Genomic DNA, 20,357 nt, shown 5'->3' on the forward strand with positions numbered 1-20,357 from the left:
AATCACCATAATTACCTTACTTTCCCTGATTCCTTTCCTATTTTCTAGCTTACTTACATCCAACCACTTTTGCTGTATTTTTCTTTCATTTTTTTTTTTTCATTTCTCCTTTGTTTTCATTAGGTATCCTTCTTCCCTTCCCTCCTTCCCTTATTCATCAATGTTTCCACGTTTTCAACAATTTATTAGCGTTCTGTCCTTTGCTTTCGATAATTATTTTTTTCGTATATTCTTAGCCTTTATTTCTCTCTCTCGTTTATATTTGCCTTTCGTTTTAGTTACATATGCATGTACTTATTATTATTCGCTAATTCTGTCATTACTGTTAATAACTAGAATGTGACTTTCCCTCGTTGAATTAATTAGTAGTTAATGTTTCCGAATTGCCATTTACAGTGTGTGTGTGTGTGTGTGTGTGTGTGTGTGTGTGTGTGTGTGTGTTAGTTTTAGCTAGTAAACAAGAACGTATTCATTATTCAGTTGGTGATTTTGATGCTGCCAGTGGAGGAGGAGGAGGAGGAGGAGGTTCATGTTTCGATATTTGGTGAACAACTCGTCTCCTTAAAAGCTTAGGGATGTACCTTGGTATGTTACCTGAATAAATGAGAACCAAAACCTCTCTCTCTCTCCTCTCCTCTCCTCTCTCTCTCTCTCCTCTCTCTCTCTCTCTCTCTCTCTCATCCTCTCTCTCTCTCTCTCTCTCATTATTCTGTTAATTATTTTTTCTTATTTTTTTCATCTTTCTATTTTTTTTTTTTTTTTCATACTCACATTTTCGCCTTCAGTTCTTTTTTTTTTCCATTATTTCTTTTCCTCCAGATTTCCTCCATCATTCGTACCCTTCTTTTTTTTTCTTTTTCTCACTCACCCCATGGATCTTTCCTCTTTATTTCTCCCTCTCCCTTCCACTGTCCCTCCCTCCCTTACCCCCTCAACCTTTGCAGGAGAATCCCTAACTTGTGGACAGAAACGTCAACTCCCTCCTCCCCATCTCTCTCTCTCTCTCTCTCTCTCTCTCTCTCTCTCTCTCTCTCCTCTCTCTCTCTCTCTCTCTCTCTCTCTCTCTCTCTCTAAAATGTTGTTCTTTTTTTCGACTTACCTAAAAGAGGACATCTAACAAAAGTAATGAAAGGAAAGAAGTTATTGAAGCCAAATCATCAGCTGTATTACAGAGGTTGAGGATAGCAATTCTAAGTAAAGGAGGATGTGTATTATGTTAGTATATACCGGAGAAACATCTTATTTTGGGTGTGGGAATGTGCATGGTGTGTGGCAGCAAGCATGTGAATACCTCAGCGACACGACAACACGGTGGTGAGATGGTGAGGTGGCCAGAGGGCGTGTTGACGTGACTGCATGCTTCCTCGCTAATATCAGGGCCGCGCGGGTATTATATTGTGCCTCTGCCTGTGTGCGGATTCGTCAATATTTACATGGGAGCAGCAAATCTTCCGTGCGTACACACTCCACCGCACGTACCCACACGCGCACACGCACGCAACCAAACACGCAGCGCCGTGAACCAGGTGTAAATACAGAAGCATTCAAAAGTAAACACACACACACACACACACACACACACACACACACACACACACACACACACACACACACACACACACCAGCGAGCTGTGGGCGGCGAGCGGGGCGGGGTCTGCGGGCGGGGATCGGGGGGCGGCAGCGGCGGCCAGAGTGGCGGGTCGTGTACCGCGGTTATAATTTCAGCGGGAGCAAGGGGTCCCCGCGGCTCATGATAAATATGAGGGATGTTCGCCCCCCTTGCAGCACCTCCCTAAGGGCTCGTGTTAAATATGTGAGGGTGCGGAGGGCGCGCCAGGTGGCCACGACACAAAAGGTGAAAACAGGGAGAGGAAGAGCCGCCAAGTGTCGCCCCACCGCCCGAGGACAGGTAATCACGGCAGGTGTTGTCTTTGCACGCGGAGATCAGGAAATATTGTGCTGGGCTGCGGGAATTCACCTTCACGGATTACCTGCGTCGGTAGGAAATATTTGGTGAGGGGAGGCAAGAGGGTGAGGGAAATAGTCGTGTTAAGTGGGTGGTTGTGTTGTGTTGAGGAGAAGCAACAGTGTTCCTGCACACGTCGCTCCCTCCCTCTGCATCGCCTAGACACGCCGTTGTTTTCCTTGTCTGAACACGACACCTGCAAGTTTATGTTAGTGTACCCGTGTTATTTTGTTAGCAAGGCCGTGTGTATGGTATGTTGAGGCAGCAATAGAGTAGTGTCATGTGTTTTTATTTGTCTTAGGTATTCTGACATTCTCCCTTCTATGTAGCTAACAGTTTTTTTCTATAAATATTTCTTTCTCCAAAAAGGGATCCGGAGTTCGAAGTAGGCATGTTGTCAAGCATAACTGAAATATAATTACAAATACTTACGTGTCATAGAGGACTAATACATTGCGAAGAATACCCAAAATCTTGTGATAAAATAAATAAAAACCATCTTCGATAAGAAAAACTGAATTCCTCGCCGGCCTGACAGAAGTTTCAGGTCAACTGACTTAATATATCTATAAAAGAAAAAAAAAAATCACATTAGCGCGACTCTGGAGGAAGAAATGGCAAGAAGACATTTGGCGGGAAAGTTTATATCTCCCGCTTACTCGTATATTGGGGATCTCTGGAGAGGGAAATGCTTGCAAGTTTGATGAGGCGCGAGTGTAAGGGAGTGTGCGCCTTGCTCTCTCTCTCTCTCTCTCTCTCTCTCTCTCTCTCCTCTCTCTCTCTTCTCTCTCTCTCTCTCTCTCTCTCTCTCTCTCTCTCTCTCTCTGCCCGCCTTATCCCCAGAACCCTCCTTCACCCTATGGCACTTTTTTTTTTTTCCAGAACTAAAGATAGTCCGCACTAAACACACAATAAGCATACGAAGTACTTTAATATCTGAGTACCATGCATTCGCCCCTCGTTAGTTAACACTGCACGAGGACGAAAAATGCTCCAGAAAATAGTAGTATCTAAGCAGGTTAAATAAGCCTAATGTCGAGTCCGAAACCTTTTTTTTTTCCTCTCCCCAGATTCTTCGTGTCACCTAAACTTTCTCTCTCTCTCTCCTCTCTCTCTCTCTCTCTCTCTCTCTCTCTCTCCTCTCTCTCTCTCTCTCTCTCTCTCTCACAGAGAAAATTCAAACCGGTATATATTTTGGTGTTTATTTTCTGCTTTAAATGTTATCCTGTTTTCGTCAGTTATAGTTTTTTTTTTTTTTTTTTTACATGATATTTAAAAGAATCTCACTAATTATCCCCGTGGCCTTTTGAAAATTATCCTTATGAGTGAGCAGAGTATTTCATAAATACGGCCCCCCACAAATATATAATAATCTAGAACTGAAATTTTCACTGTTTGCTTTCCACAATTAAAAGATCAACTGTTCTTCTTTATACCAGATCCTCATTTATTTTCGGAATCATAGACCTTCTCCACCGTTAGCTTCCTTTTTATTATTTGTTTAAGTATAAAGGTTTGAAAACTTATTTCTTTAGTGTAAAGTGCAGGACGTGACGACGTGATAGTAGCAATGATTCCATGGTTTCTACACGCGTTCCTGCTGTGAGTGTTGAATGTCACCTATGAGAGAGAGAGAGAGAGAGAGAGAGAGAGAGAGAGAGAGACGACTTTTGTCCTTTCGTGAATACATAGACAGATAGTTAAATAGTTAAATAAGTAGATAATTAGATGGTTAAACATATAGATAGTAAGCAGTGTAAAACAAGAACTTATATGTATTTTAAACCACATCCGGCTCTCGAGAGAACTGCATGTTTTTTAAAGGCCAAATAAAATAATAGTCTGGTTCCCAAAGGTATTCTTATATTGATGGTGCAGTACCCTTGTTCATTGAACTACCACTAGAACCATTTGAACACACTAAACTACTATTAGAATCATTTAAGCATCCTTGAAACTACCAATAGCCTCCCTGATAGACAGAATTTAGCTGGATAAAGCGAAGGACCGTTTATAGATACACGAGCAGAGCGCTAAATAAATAAACACATAAACAAACAAGGCATTAGAAGATTTTAGTTACAGAATACTTTAGTGGTAGCAATAAGAATACAATAGTTACAGCACTATATTCATGCCTTTAAATGTGGCGCGTCTTAGAAAACGAAGTGTGTGTGGAGAGAGTGAGTGAGAGCCCCCTCGCGGGACTCGCGGCACACTGTGCTATCCTGTAAACAAGAAGTGACAGTAGGCTGAGCAGGGGTAGAGAGTGGGGCTGCCGCTGGCACGTCCTTCAACTCCGAACATGAAGCGTGACTAAAACCCCCTTCTGGGGCTCCTTCTGTGAGGTAAGAATGGTATACTGTTCATGTTTGTTGATGTGAATGTGTGGTGGGTGTTTCTGGTAGTGACTGAGCACAAGGGAGGAGGCCGTGAGGGGCAGGCCAGACGCAGGACGGGGGAAGGATGTTCTACGGCTTAAAAAGTGAGGGTGTGTGGTATTAAGCTTTAGTTATTGCTTGGGTCTCGTGGTAATCAGTAAGTAATGTGTAAGATGTGCTGCAGCATTCAGAAGAATATAATTAAGTCTTAGTGATCTTGATTTCATACCCTAGTTTACGTGGCATGTCTGTGGTTAGGCAGTAGCCAAAATTGGGTAAATTTATAGTTTAAGCCAATGTCCCCAATCTCTACCCACGGCCCCACAGCGTTATTATTAATTTCCGACAAGTAGTGTAATCATTAGAAATGATGTGAATAGTGAGAAGAACAAAATGAGGTAGGTTATTACCACGTAGTGTGTAATGGCTTAAAACTATAATAAAACCCTAACCCTAACCTAACAACTGAAGTTCAGGCAACAATACACCATTTATGTTTACCTGTGGACTTAGAAAAAGTTGAGAGCGCTGTGCATTCCCAGGCCTATTGTGGCGTTATTATTAATTTCGGACAAGTAGTGTAATCATTAGAAATTATGTGAATAGTAAGAACAAAATGAGGTAGGTTATTACCACGTAGTGTGTAATGGCTTAAACTATAATAAAACCCAAAATTGTTAGAGTAAAACTTTTCCAAGTGTTCTTTTCGTGGAATTCTTGTGAATAATAAAACTGAATATGCATCAAGTTCCATTAACACTGAAGTCCATAACTAGTGTTCAACCTAACCATTAACAATTTTAACTTAATTATTGGAACAATAAGACTCATTTAGCCCTCTCAGTTTTGCATTTTGCATTTAATCATCCTTGTAGTCAGTAGAAGAGTAAGGAACCACAGCATATATTGTTATACATAGGTATTTATTTTTTTTTTTATTTATTTATTGTTATTATTTTTTTATTTATTTATTTTTTTTTATCACACACCACTTCATTGACAACTTACTCCTTATTGAGTTTCATATTTTGATGAGGAAATGATGAATGACAATGATGTGGTTGGGGAGAGGTGTTGGCACAGGGAATGTGAGGGAGGTTAAGAGGTAAGTGATGCAGCAAGGGTGGCAAATGGCAAGGGTCATGGAAGGGTAGGGCATGGCCAGTATGAGGATAGGAGGAGTGGCAGTGGTGTGGCAGGAGGGCTACATCCAGAGGAATTGAGTGGTGTGCAGGGAGAAGAATACAGGCTTATTTTGCCATGTTCTTCTCTCAGGGGATAACTGAAAAGTTAATGGTTGTGGCATGCCCTCAGTCACCACTTTCCGGGCCTGCACTCTCTGTTACCTGTACTCCATAGATATAAAGCATACTGTACTCCTGCATATAACAAGAACATGTCACATGCCCTTCATAATTCTAAAATGTTGGGTATTATTTTTTACTTTTTAGATAATCACCATTTGTGATTTCTTCCATAGTGCAAGGCTTATTTTGCTTTTTTTTTTTTTTTCAACAAATTAACTGAATTTGCATTTTAGGACACTATAGGTTCTTAAAAGGCATTTTTTTTTTGTTAAATGCCTTATTTAACCATACATAGCCAATCTTTGTAAAAATTCTTGCTGCATTTCATTATTTATTTCTTTATGGAGGATTTCTGAGTGATTAAGATAGTGCTGACTTATAAAACCTAATAGATTTAATTTGTTGATTTTAAAATAACTTTACTGTTGTAAGTTTTTATAACCAGAGTGCCCACACAGGACTTGTTTTATTGTGCTATCTACTCCTGTCTCTCCTTGTTTGCTCAATACTGCACCACAGTGCTTTGTGTATATTACTGCTTTCATTACTTTTAACCTCTCATCATTTGACCTAACACTATTGTATATTAGAAACTCCACTTTGTCAGTCTAGGACATCTTTCAGAAAGTTTAAATTAATCCATTTGCTAATCCATATGTATGACATCACTTCATCTGTAAACTACCAAGGTGTCTGCAAGAACACTGTACTCCTCATTTTTGTCCTTTCATTCATATAATCCTTGCTTGCCACAACTGTCATATTTTCTTTCCGTATTTCCTACAGATACTTAGGTATTCTTTTACTCTGTCCTCCAACCAAAGAGAAGGTTCCCCTGCTTCCACATGCATAACTTTTATACTTTCTGATGCAGCTCACTTCTACCTCTTTTTTTTTTCTATCTGCCCAAACCACCAAACTTTTGTTTGTTTATACCTTTTGTATAACTTAGAAGACTCGGCTCCATTGCCAGAATTCTTTGTCAAACTCTAATTTGTGACTGTGACTCAGTTATAGTGACATGTCGTTTATCTTATAGTGACCTGTCTTGTGAATTTTGTGTACTTATTTGTGTTTGATAGTTTTTCTTTCTCTAACATTCAGTTTGTGTACATCTTTGAATTTCTGAGTTAATGCCCATGACAAAAACTTCCTGCTTTTCTCACTACACTTTTTCTTATAGACTTCAGGATTATAATTCTCTCGCTTTCAATAGAATTGAAAGGTATTAAATATCTTGGAGTCAGCTCATATACAGATTAGACGTCATAGGTACATAAATACAACATTAATGGATACAGCGTACTAAATACCTATCCTAAAAGCTAGTAGCAAGAGTATGCAGAACTTCGATAATTGAAATTTTCCATTCTTTAAACATTATCCACAAACCACAGAGGATGAAAATGGAAAGGTGGGCAATGCAGCACTGGTCACAAATTGTTAAACTATAAATAACTGAACTGTTATTGCAAGTCAAAGATCTTAGCAATGTGTTAATGATGCTCATGTCATTCCTTATGATGCATCTCAAGGACTTTTCCATAATTTATAACTTGTGAATGCCTTTAGATTTTTTTAGGCAATGCAGGTAGAGGAATTTTGCAGTTCATCATCAATATTCTTCTCTTTTTCTGACCTTTATGGCCTGCCTTTGACCCTTTGCAGCATCTGTAAAGTACACTACCATTGTTGTGAAATTGTGCCACACAACAATCCAGGACACACTGAGGAGCACTCTGAAGAATGTTAACATGCCAATAAGCTACGTATTTCAACTGAAACATGGGCACTGTTGAATTGTCCATCTCTCCACCTTTATTTTCTGTAGTGTTGGGTACTGTGAAATAGTCATTACATCCCTGCATAATCTGGAGCACAGGTACAAATAGCTTAACTTTTCATAGATCCTTCACAGTCACTTGAAGTAACTACATTTGGCAGGCCATTTATACCCATTATTCTTTCCATAATTACCATCATTAGTAATCCCTTTTGCCACAAAGAAGGAATTCCATGGCTGAGAAAAGTTATCCATTAAAGGTGAAATATATCACAGTAAAATTATCTGTTTGCCATGTGGTGTACTACCTGTGCTTGAGAAATTATAACAAAAAATTCTCATACTTGCAATTCAGATATCAAATGTCGAACCATAGAATAACCAGTGCGCGCTCTCTCTCTCTCTCTCTCTCTCTCTCTCTCTCTCTCTCTCTCTCTCTCTCTCTCTCTCTCTCTCTCTCTCTCTCTCTCTCTCTCTCTCTCTCTCTCTCTCTCTCTCTCTCTCTCTCTCTCTCTCTCTCTCTCTCTCTCTCTCTCTCTCTCTCTCTCTCTCTCTCTCTCTCTCTCTCTCTCTCTCTCTCTCTCTCTCTCTCTCTATTCTAGCTGTTTGTCAATATATCTATCATCGAGTAATTTTTCATCAGTATATCACACACAGATAGATGGGTAGATCACTTACGAAACAAACACACACACACACACACACACACACACACACACACACACACCAGTTTTCAGTGTACCCAATAATAACCTTCCATATCCAGTAACACAGCTGTCAACACGTCGCCACGCAGCAGTCGAGGTAGGAAACCAGTCCGGTATTAACCCCGCGCATGTAAAACGGATAGGCATGTCAGTTATTCATTTCCTGCTCTAGGTTAAATACTGTACCGTACATACCCTCTGAGAGCCCAAATTTGATTAAACGCAACATTTTCCCTCAGATGATAACATAAATGTCATGAATAATTGTGTTTACTTACGTACTCATCAATTGGCGTATTGTTAATGGTTGTATAATCTGCCTATTGCTGCTACACCTAAAAACTACATGTATTTACCGTAGTCTGTTTTGTTATTTTCATGAAATCTTCCGTGTTTGGTGATATAGATACCTAATATAAAGTTGTTTTATCTGTGTTTTCAGAGAAGATGAACCCATACCAGTATCGGGCACCACCAGTAGGAATCGAGCTGGTACCCAGACCCCTAAAGATGCGCCTCACTGTTCGTCCTTTGAGTGTGGGCGCGGGGAGCCACGCTAGGCAGGGAGCGCTGGGCCAGCTGCTCGGGTTGTCCCTGGGGGTGGTGCTTGGGGTCATACTCACCTCTTTGATCAAACACTTAATACTCAAACCCCACTTGTGTTTAACTAAAACGAAGTATAACCTATATATGATGATGTGAACGATGTGTTTTAGGATTATTGGAATGGATAAAAGTAAAAACACTCAAAACAGTGCCAAAAACTTAGTGTTTTGTCGGTGTTATGACTGCAAACAAATATTTAGATAATCGTGCCAAAGCTGTGTATGAGACGTGGGGTAAGCAGCTTCCTGGAAAAATAGCATTCTTTTCCTCGGAATCGTCAAGCACAGACGCAAACATTCCTCTCATCAGACTAAGTGGCGTCGACGACTCCTACCCGCCGCAGAAGAAGTCATTTATGATGCTCAAGTACATGGCGGAGCATTTCGCCGATCACTTCGAGTACTTCATGCGCTCCGACGATGATGTGTATGTTCGTCCCGACCGCCTGGAACTGTTCCTCCGCTCGGTGAACAGCACTCACCCACAGTTCATCGGCCAGGCAGGGAGAGGCACTCAGGACGAGATTGGTCTCTTGTCCCTAAAGACGGACGAGAACTTCTGCATGGGAGGTCCGGGCGTGATCATGAGCCGCGCCACACTCCTGCAGATCGCACCGCACATCAGGGACTGCCTCAAGAACCTCAGGTCAACACACGAAGACGTGGAGGTCGGGCGGTGCGTGAGGAAGTATGCTAATGTCCCGTGCACTTGGTCCTACGAGGTGAGTATATGACATTTTGAGTTTGAGGAGTGAGAAGATCACATACTGGTCATCAGATATCACATCACTTTCTCCTTAACCAGTGTTTCCTGTTTTATCTCACCACAAACACCTTTCGCCATCACATACTCTCAACACTATTTCGAGAGTACGCGTTGTGGGTTGACGCCTAAGTGAAAAAAAAAACATAAATAAATTGCTGCCGGGACTACATACTGGAATTTATTTATTTATTTATTATTTATTTTTTTTTTTTTTATGTAGGAAGGACACTGATTATTCCACATAAGCGGCTATAGTCCACCATTCAACTAACAGAGAATTATAAGATTTGCACTTAAGAATGAGATGGAAGCAGTTACCAGTTGCACTTAGAGTAACGACCTTAAGGTTCGAAACTATTTAGAATGACTAAGCCTTTTGTAAAAACCATCAGTCTCCGAACAAAATTACCGGCTTGTAAGAGGTAGTGGAGGCATTGCCACAACTGGTATATACTGTTCGATTTACCGGATGCCAAATATACTTAAGGTGCCAGGGTTAGTCGCGCAGTTCACCTTGAGTGTCATTTCTCTTAATAAGGACATTACATTCATCATTACATTAACAGTGGAGAAAGCAGGTGATGTCCTTGGCGCGTCTGGCTCACACCAACTAACACAGGAAGGAGAGAAGCGTGGGAGGCTGACTGGCACTGTGGGCCACGTCAGCTAACGGAGCGGTAACATGAGACTAGCACCCTCGCTGCCCCACCGCCTGAGGGCGGGGCCTGAGCGAGGGTGCCCACTGCTGTGTCCACAAGTCTGGTACAGCTGAGTCCGTAATTATGGGCGAGCACATGCGAGGCTGTGCATCCCTCCGCTAGTGAAGCTGGCGGGATGACTTGTGGCGATGCTCACTTAACCTTTTTCTCGTTATTTACTTGTTTATTTTATATACGCTTATTATTGAAAAATACCCTTAAGATTTTGCTATAAAATTGTTCTTCGTGGAACTCATGGTGAAATGTCATTTCCATCAGTGATCATAAATTAAAAAAGACCAGTAAGGAAGGCACTATAACTTAATGACGACCATACACGTGGACTATACGGAGAAGTTAAAGATATGGTACTTTAGGAACTGGGCGCCTGTCATCGAATTCCTTTCCCTCTGGTTGTCTCAGGAAGTTGTCATAACGTTAGAATATAACCTTCGGCTTTCGGGCGTGAAGATTGCCCCGTCAGGCCACCACTCTGTTTTATGATATCTAATGCTGAAACTAATGAGCCACTCCGGTGTAATGTGGTTTGTTAAATTACACTACAGGAAAAAGTGAAGGTTGCGTGCGTGCTCTCTCTCTCTCTCTCTCTCTCTCTCTCTCTCTCTCTCTCTCTCTCTCTCTCTCTCTCTCTCTCTCTCTCTCTCTCTCTCTCTCTCTCTCCTGTGTGTGTGTGTGTGTTGGTACGACCTTCTGCTCCCCTCCTGAAACCTGCCGTAAAGTTCAAGCGTTTCCTCGAGCGTGACTCGGTGGTGTCTATCGCGCGTCCTAGAAAGTGGAAGGGTAGCCGCAGCTGACATTTGTACCAGTCTGGTCAGCAGGTCAGCCTATGAGTGGGCACTGAGCTATTATCAACGCTGTACTCGTACACTAATACTTTAATTGAACCGTCCTGCCCACCACAGCCACTGGGGATGTGTGGCACCCTTGGTAGAAGAGACGGGACTCGAGTTTACTAACAGGAGTGTGTGTGTGGGTTTATGTGTGTTAGGAGCGTCAGCAACAATCTCGGTAACTCGCTATCTAAATGGGGATGGTAGTAGTAGTAGCAGTTGTTGTTGCTACTATTCTTGTTTCATAGTATTCTTGTAGGAGCAAGTTTGTCACTGAGCAGATTCACTAATATAGCGAATTTTTAAACAACTTAACCTTTATTCGCAGGGTGTGTGGTTGAACTAAATAACACTAACTACAATTTTAGAGATAATGAACTTTTATCTGTGTGTGTGTGTGTGTGTGTGTGTGTGTGTGTGTGTGTGTGTGTGTGTGTGTGTGTGTGTGTGTGTGTGTAACTGCCGAGATTGTGTCATTGGGCCGAAACGCCACCCAGGCACGTGTTGGACACCAGCCAACTAACAGGCAGGCGGGCGGGCTGGAGGGCGGGTCCCGTCTCTCTTTGTCACTTTCTATGTTTCATCATAACGTTCGCCCTTGCCTCTTATGAATCATGTAACAGTCATAGGGATTAGTGGTTATTAATTTATTGTTTTTAATTAAGTAGATTTATTTATTCTTGGTGTTATCAATATCCGTAGTGAGTGGTAAACGGCCTTGTGGCAGGTCCCGTCATGGTAGTGGAGGCTGCGGCCTCGACCCAGGCCCTCCCTGCCTCAACATAAACAAAACATTAACCACGGCTGCGTGGTGGTGAATGCACGCAATTTCGGCCTCGACCAGAACATGACGGCAGTGAAGCAGTGGCATCGTTATATCCAATCACTGCCTGGCCACGGTTACTTTCGCCCTGAAGAAAGGGAGATGGTTGTAACTAACACCATTATAACAACATAACTTGACTAGCAGAATCCCTAGACAAATTTGACATACCCCACAATTTTCTTAATTTTCTAAAAACATCCCTGTTGAGAGGTGATGAATAGCTAGCAGACAAATGTTTGCTTCGCGGGGGAATCAGTGTTGGTGAGTTGATCCGTGACGGACAGGTGACGCTTGGCTTGGGGTGTGATGTGTACCGCGCAGTGTGTTACACTCGCGGTATGACATGAAACGTGTTGTGGGAGGGAGAGGCGACTGACAATAAATACTTGACCTTTCGTCAGTAAGATGAACGTAGTATCTAAACGCAAGCTTCATCAGAGGTGGTGGTAATAACTTTATGGGAGGTGATGATACGACCACGATTATCTTGAAAATGTTTTATAAATATTGCATTGCTTAGATTGCATGTTATGGCGTCTTTGTGTAATTGCCATTAATATTTACCGCATTACTGACTTGTTTAGGCTACAGAGAAGTAACTTTTCTTTATTTTTACGTTTTAAGTTTTCTTGTGTCGATCTGTAAGTTCCCATGGCCCATTGCAGATGCAGAGTATTCTGTACCATAACAGCAGTGGCACTGAGGCCTTCACAGGACCTCTCAAGCAGCGGGAAGTGCACCGCGCCATCACTCTGCACCCAGTCAAGAACCACACCCACCTCTACCGCCTCCACTCCTACGTGCAGGCAAGTGTTCGACATCCTGCCCAGCCCAAGTAGGAATTGCCCATCCATTTACTGCATTATTATTGTACTACATAATAGTTGTAATTTAACCAAACAAATGAGCGGACATTTCTCATCTTTTAATTAGAGATGATGTAGGCTAATGGTAGTATTTGATGTAAAATACTTGGAAATTTATCAAGACCCCCATGGTAACGTTCTCAGCATTGAAAGAAACTTACTGCATAGTGTGTCATTCATTCACCTACGGTTGTTTGCTGGTCACCCAGCTAGCCGGTTCCCTACGGAAACAGCTCAGCGCGTGACCGTGTGTGTGTGTGTGTGAAAGATGTTGTTAGTCTTAGACAGACAGTATTCATATAGAGCGCAATAAGTGACCAAGCTTCGACCACCTGCTTGGCCTTTGATGACAGGGGCTGGCCATACGGGCGGCGGAGGGGGAAGTGGTGCGCTTGACCCGTGAACTGGATAGAACAAGCGAGGAGGCGGGACTGTCGCCGCCGCGCCTCGACCAGCCCGCTTCCGGCACTTTCATCAGTCATTTGGGTGAGCTTTTCATTTCATCTGGTGTTGGAGTTACATGAGGTCATGCTGATGTTGATTTACAAATTAATGTGTCACCAGTAATTTGGAGTTTCATCGGTTTTGCGTTGCATAGTTTAATTTCATCGGTTTTGTGTTGCATAGTGTCTTGTATAATCAGTCATAATCCATTTAGCACTCTCATTTGCTGTTTTTATTTATTTTTAGTGTTTTGTTTTATTATTTTCCCCGTCATGCACATCCTATGTTTTATATATGAAAAGTTACTGATCTTCAACCCTTTGAAAAGTGGTTATCAAACTTTGTTGCTTAGTGGTATATTAAAGGTATAATACATCTTGCACTTTGCCGCCGCATCAACCCTGTAGCCACTGTGGTGCAGGCCCGCTGAAAGATACGAATTTAAAAACACATAGCTAGGAAGGTTAGGCGGTGCACTTAAGTGGTAGTCACTAGCGGCGCCCGCGGCACAGTTTGCGAATCACTGCCAGAGAGACTTGACCATGAAATCACTAGTACACACACACACACACACCACACACACACTTGGGCAACTAAGATGGTGTCAAAGTCTAATAAAATAATAATATGAGGAAAGACTTGAAAAAATGTATATAGCAACATTTGAAAAAAAAAATGGAACCAATAAACCAATGAATGAACTAAAAAAAAAAAACGAGTGATGAAAGTTCTTTTATTAAGTGGGCAAGTAGAGGCTGGATATTTGAGTATTTGAGAGGACACACAAAAAGTTGAAGATCAGGGAAATGCCCATGTGATGTTATAAATACAACTTCTCATATGAAAATAGAAATTTTGGAGTAGACTACTAGAAAAGATGATAGTGGCAAAGAATGTACTGTCAGCTAGAAAACTGATAAATATGTATAGATGAGGAAACAGGACCATATGAGTGTAGCTCAGGCCTGGTATACTACAACAGACACAGCACACACATAAAAGCTGCTCAGCTCTTCCACTCTCTCAGTTGTGTTATGTATAACTAGGCATGGATGCGAGTCTTCAGAAGTGGAATGCAGGCCTAGAGGAAGAGGTGGTACCGTGGGACTTTTTCAGCCGTGCTGCCTTCCAGCTTGGGGCTGCCAACCCCCGCCACAAGATCACATCTGGTGTTAATGAAGGACTCAATGATGTTGTCAGGGATTTTATGGACATGATTAACAGGTTAGGCTTTCATCCTGTCACTAGCCTGCTTTATATGCAAACCAGTGCCATTTACTAGAAGTTAATCAAAGACCTAATCAAAGAATTATAGTTTGATAGAGGAATATGACTGCTGATTGTTGTGTTCACACAAAATACAGTTCTGTTTCTCATCATTACACCAGCTATGGTTTTTACACCTGCCATTTAAACTTAAGTTAAACTAGTCCCTACAAATACCACTTACAGTAAAAATGAGTTTTACCTTGCATCATGCTCCAGATACATTAAAGAAGCCAGTCAAGATGGTAGTAATAAGGACCACACAAGGAGTATACCCAAGCTACATCCTCAAGTTTTGCACAACATACAAAGCACATAAACTTATCTCTTGCTATATAATTTTCTCCACATTCAGTTGTTTCATGAATATCCACCATTCAAGCATCTTCATTTTCACAAGCACAGCATACTGGTATACTTACCAAGGGTAGCTCATAATATTTACTTTCATAGATTTTGTTCTCTCTCTCTCTCTCTCTCTCTCTCTCTCTCTCTCTCTCTCTCTCTCTCTCTCTCTCTCTCTCTCTCTCTCTCTCTCTCTCTCTCTCTCTCTCTCTCTCTCTCTCTCTCTCTCTCTCTCTCTCTCTCTCTCTCTCATTGAGCCCTTCCACTTTATATCCTGTACACCCCAGCTGTTGTTTATATCTATGAATCAATCATGTGTTGACAATATTTCCTTAATGGAATACTAGTGAGAAAATCCACCTCAGAAATATTAATCTCATGTGTGTGTCTGTAGTTCATGATCATAGTTATAGGTAGACATATTGAGGAAATCCTCCCAATCCTTCAGAGTCTCAAAGGAGCGAGGGCGTGTCATAGACTTCAAGGAGGTACTGTATGGCTACATCAGGTGGCATCCTTCTCTGGCCTCAGAGTATATCCTTGACATGCTGCTCCTCTACAAGAAGTTTCGTGGCAAGAAAATGACAGTTCCTGTACGCAGACACGCTTACATGCAGGTAACTAAGTCATTTTTTGTTTTTACTTTTCATATTTAGTCATTCAGGTGATTGTTGAAAGACATTTCCTGTCCCTAATGACAATCTTGCTGTCATGAAATTATTGTGGTATGGAAGTCACTAGCAACTATATGCATTATTGTCACATGTATTCCTAAAATGTTTCTATCAGAAAAAATTACGAGTATTAGACACCTCTTCCACTCTGCTCTCTATTCCTCCATTCCTACTTCCAGGATCATACCAGATGTGAACTGAATTTTTTATTCTGAAAAGGTTATTTTTCAAGAAGAAACAAATTTTTGAGTTGTCAAGTTTTTGAGAAGGCAGTGGAAGAAGGAAGCAGATCTTGCTTATTTGGATGCAAGCTGTGTGTAGATTTCCACTTGTTACAGAACTGTGTCAGTCACATATAAAGGAAAAATATAAGGACTTTGGCAGCCCATTGCTGTTTTTTTTTTTTTTTTTTTTTTTTTTTTTTTATCAGTAATTACTGTGACTGTTATTCACTGACAGTGAATGGCTGCATCTCAGAACTTGGTTTGCAACAGATGAAGATTCTTTACCATGCACTAAAGCATGCCAGCTGCCTGGATCTCTGTTAGGTAATGAAGTTCTTCCTCTGCAGGTTCCTCTTGGACCACTCTATGTACGAGAGATTGAGCAAGAGCACCTACTTGAACCTGCTAGTCCGACTTCTGCTATTCAGGAGCTTGTGGAGGTAGTGGTGAAGAGCAGCCTCAAAGATCTCAGTAAACTCAGTTACAAGGTAAAAAGGCTCTCTTCTGTAATCATATAAGTATTAATGCTAGTAGTAGTTCACTATACACAAGGAGAAAGGTAGTATGGCACCCATAAGAATTGGTTAGTCAAGAATAAACATATTTTTGTCGATAATTAATCACCACTATAGTAGACTAAAGACCTCTCTCAACTGCCTTCTCTTATGTGACTCAAGTCTAAGTTTTGTTTGATGTCTTTCTCATAATCTTTAGCTATAAATATAAAGGAGTTCAACATTGCTCAAAGTTTAATGTGCATGTTAAATCAAACCCTTTCCCATTGATGACTTTTGCCTCTGCCATGTTATCAAACCCTTCAGATTCTTCAAATTCCTGTATATTATTATTCCTTAATATATTATGCATTGCAGGTCCCCTCTGGAGAGCCTTCCATTCCTCAAAAACCAAAGAAGATTCACTTCATCTTGCCTCTAGCAGGGAGATTGAAAACCTTCCAGCGGTTCATAGGTATCCAGCACTTGTGTTTTTCCTAAATGCATGATTACTTTTATCTGAGTGCTCTTAAGTTAGTCAGGAAACTGTCATAAATCAGTGTAACACAGTAATGAATCAAGCATTTGTTCATGAATACTCACCTTTGTCACACTTTCAATTCAGAAAACTTTAGGTCAACATGCCTAGAAAGGGAAGAGAACGTGGCTTTGGTGGTGGTGTCCTTCCAACCACCTCCCGGGGAGGAGGACACAAGGGACCATGTGGAGGCACTCATTTCCAGCCTCCATCTAGACTACCCAGAAGCAGACATGACTGTCCTCCAAGTATGTTCCTCCAGATTTCTCTCTCTCTCTCTCTCTCTCTCTCTCTCTCTCTCTCTCTCTCTCTCTCTCTCTCTCTCTCTCTCTCTCTCTCTCTCTCTCTCTCTCTCTCTCTCTCTCTCTCTCTCTTTTATCAATACTGCATTTATATATCGTTTTCATTTAATTTAATAATTTTGCATAGTTTTCAGTTTGGAGCATAATATGTTATACTTTATAATAATGAAAATTTTCACATTACCCATCTACATGGTTCTGCACAGTGTGCATTTAAGCAACACTTACTTTTCAGGCTAATACAACCTTTTCTCGAGCAATGGCTCTAGAATTAGGAGCCAACCTCTGTAAGGATAGTGACCTGATGTTTTTCATTGATGTGGACATGACATTTACTTCAGCCACCTTGGACAGAGTTCGTCTTCACACCAAAGAGAGACTTCAGGTGAGTATGTTAACTTTCTTTGTTTGCCAAGAAATTCAACCTATTTTCCAAAAATTTCTCTTTAAGCCTTCATAGCATTTAATAATAATCATGTTCAATATACTCCTTAAGAAGTAAATGAGTTATCAATAATTCTTTGCAAACAAATAATGTCAATTTATTTTTCTGCACACGTACAAAATATACACACTCTCGTTAACACATTTACAGATCTACTACCCAATTGTGTTCAGTGAATTTGATCCAGATTTTTCAAGAGATGGCAAAATAGATGGATATGATCACAGTTTGGTAAGTTACTTCAAATTCTTTTACTTTACCTTATAAGTTAGCCACAATTTTTCCTCTGAAATTCAAGAAATTCAAGACCTGTCCCATTGTTAATGACCAAGCATTAAAAAATCCTTCCATTCATTCAAGAAATATTTCAAGAATAAGTTATTGAGCTTGATAAGAATATTGTAATGCATACACAGAACTTTCAAGAACAGACCCAAAAGATGAGTCTCTTAAATCATTGCAGTTAGATTGTAGTACACAGTTAGAACATAAAAGAACATAAGAAATAAAGGAAGCTGCAAGAAGCCACCAGGCTTACATGTGGCAGTTCCTGTTATTTGCACAATGTTACATTTCTATGTTGTTCATTACTGCATTGTAACAAAAATTATTTCCTGGTGGTGTACTCATATTGGTGCAACCACTATTGATATTCCTGTTACCTTTAATGTCACCACTGCTACAGCCACTACCAGTACTACTACCACTATTGTCTTACTACTATTACTGCTGCTACTTTTGCTGTTGCTGCTACTCCTACTAGTACACCATCACTGCACTAGTACCACTGCTTCTTCTGCTTTCATGCTTCCCCTCCTGCTGCGTTTGCTGCTTTGCTTTTATACTATTGCTGTTTTAGGTACTGCTGCTACTACTAGTGCATTTATTGCTACAATGTATCTATTACTAATATTACTACTAAAGCTGCTGTTTGCTGTAATTACAGTACTGCTTGCTATTATCACTACCATTGTTTTACAATAGCAGTGATAGTGTAGAAGCAGAACTACTAGCTTCTTTTACTGCTACTGCTGCTGTAGGTTTCACTGCTGCTGCTGCTGTTCATAATAGTAATGAAAACCATAATATTTGTTCCCAGATAAATGAAGATGTTGGCTATTGGAGGGCCTTTGGCTTTGGAATTGTAGCCATGTACAAATCTGACTTACGGTCAGTTGGAGGATTAGACACTTCCATACTTGGCTGGGGTGGAGAGGATGTTGACCTCTATGAAAAGGTAGAGTTTTGCATGTTATTACAGTATTTTATTCAGATCTCTAAATAGCTCATTATTCTAAAGAACTAGTTTTGTGCCCCAATACACTGTTATATTATTATTTATAATTCAGCAGCATGACAATTTTTAGACTAAGAGATGCCTCTTAAAAAAGCCAAAACTTCAGCCATCAGAAAAGTCTTACAACCTTAAAATTCACAATACACATTCACAGGTGCTTAAGAGCGAAATCCAGATCTTCCGTGCTGCTGACCCAGGTCTGACTCATGTCTTTCACCGTGTGGCCTGTGACCACAATCTGGAGGCCTCACAGTATCAGATGTGCCAAGGAACTCGCTATAGTACATATGGTGCTCCACATGTCCTGGTGAAAACCATTCTCGAAAATCCGGATATACTAGCACATAAAAGATCACAACGATGATTGTCATAGTTCATAGTTTGCCATAGTTGTCCACATAAGTCATTATTTTTACAAGACAGTGTTAAACAGAAAAGGGAAACAGTATTATAAATTATATTTTTCAATTTAATTAACTTATTCCTATGTATATGTCCTATTTATACCTAATTAGTGATATACATTATACTGTTCTCTGTTGCCGGAACCTGAATACTGAACAGCATAATCTTCAGATCAGTCATAATTCTGTACCTTAGATCCTACAACATAACCAACATATCATACAAGAGGAGCTTTCAGTGTATTTGCCTTAGAGAATTGAAAACAAAAAAAATTCCCTTTAAGTGGATCTGCATCTGATAGTACCTACTCTTTCTATAGCAAATCCTGAGTTAACAGCACCATTACTTATTGTCATTACTTTAGCAGGTTTTCATATATATATATATATATATATATATATATATATATATATATATATATATATATATATATATATATATATATATATATATATGGTGGGGTATGGTAAAGTTTTTATCACCATGAAGTAAATGAGAAACTATTTTGCTTTGTAGTCCATAAGACTTCTCTGCATAGTCATGATCCAGTCACACATTTCTCCTACCATTTCTTGAGCTTCTACAGACTGCCATTATAGATGTCCTCAGATTGCATTGAAAACCAATTCCTTCTCTCGAATAATGTCACCTCTGTCAGAAAATTGCTGATTCCATACTGGATTTTTTGTTTCTGGGAACAAGAAAAGGACACTCAGGGTGAGATCATGAGAATAAAACAGATGCAACAAGATTTCATAGGCACATCACCTTGCTTCCACTGCTACAGCTCAAGATGAAGGAGCAGGAGCATTGTTGGCAAGGAGACAGACACCTCTGGTGAGCATATTGCAATGTTCCTTCTTTAGAACATCCCATGACTTGTTCAGAAGTGTCCAATAATGTGTGACCTTTGGCAAGGTAGTCTGAGAAAATAACTCCATGACTCAAAAAAATGACAGCATGAACTTCTGCTGCACACCCTTCCCTCCTTGGGAAAATGTGGTGTGCTTTCGCTCCTTGCTCATCTCTTTGGTCTCTGAGTCATAGATAGATCCAACATTCATCCATTGTTATCAAACAACCAAAGAAATCCCCTTCATCCTACATCTAAAGAGTCAACATCTGCCTCAACAGTTTATGCCATGTTTACCTCAAGGGAGGATTTGG

General features: G+C 40.5%; 1 protein-coding gene across 1 annotated transcript; it reads left to right on the plus strand.

The window, feature by feature from the left end:
• Positions 1-4,176: 4,176 nt before the first annotated feature.
• On the plus strand, positions 4,177-19,360 carry LOC135104433 (chondroitin sulfate synthase 1-like). Its single transcript, XM_064011851.1, has 13 exons — positions 4,177-4,314; positions 8,587-9,471; positions 12,556-12,696; positions 13,110-13,242; positions 14,247-14,424; positions 15,260-15,428; positions 16,057-16,197; positions 16,582-16,678; positions 16,829-16,989; positions 17,279-17,428; positions 17,639-17,719; positions 18,588-18,725; positions 18,940-19,360. The coding sequence occupies exons 2-13, from the start codon at positions 8,929-8,931 to the stop codon at positions 19,147-19,149; spliced, it is 2,142 nt and encodes a 713-aa protein (XP_063867921.1). The 5' UTR covers positions 4,177-4,314; positions 8,587-8,928; the 3' UTR covers positions 19,150-19,360.
• The last annotated feature ends 997 nt before the right edge of the window (positions 19,361-20,357 follow it).

Source organism: Scylla paramamosain, chromosome 10, assembly GCF_035594125.1.
Source record: "Scylla paramamosain isolate STU-SP2022 chromosome 10, ASM3559412v1, whole genome shotgun sequence".
Lineage (NCBI taxonomy): Eukaryota > Metazoa > Arthropoda > Malacostraca > Decapoda > Portunidae > Scylla > Scylla paramamosain.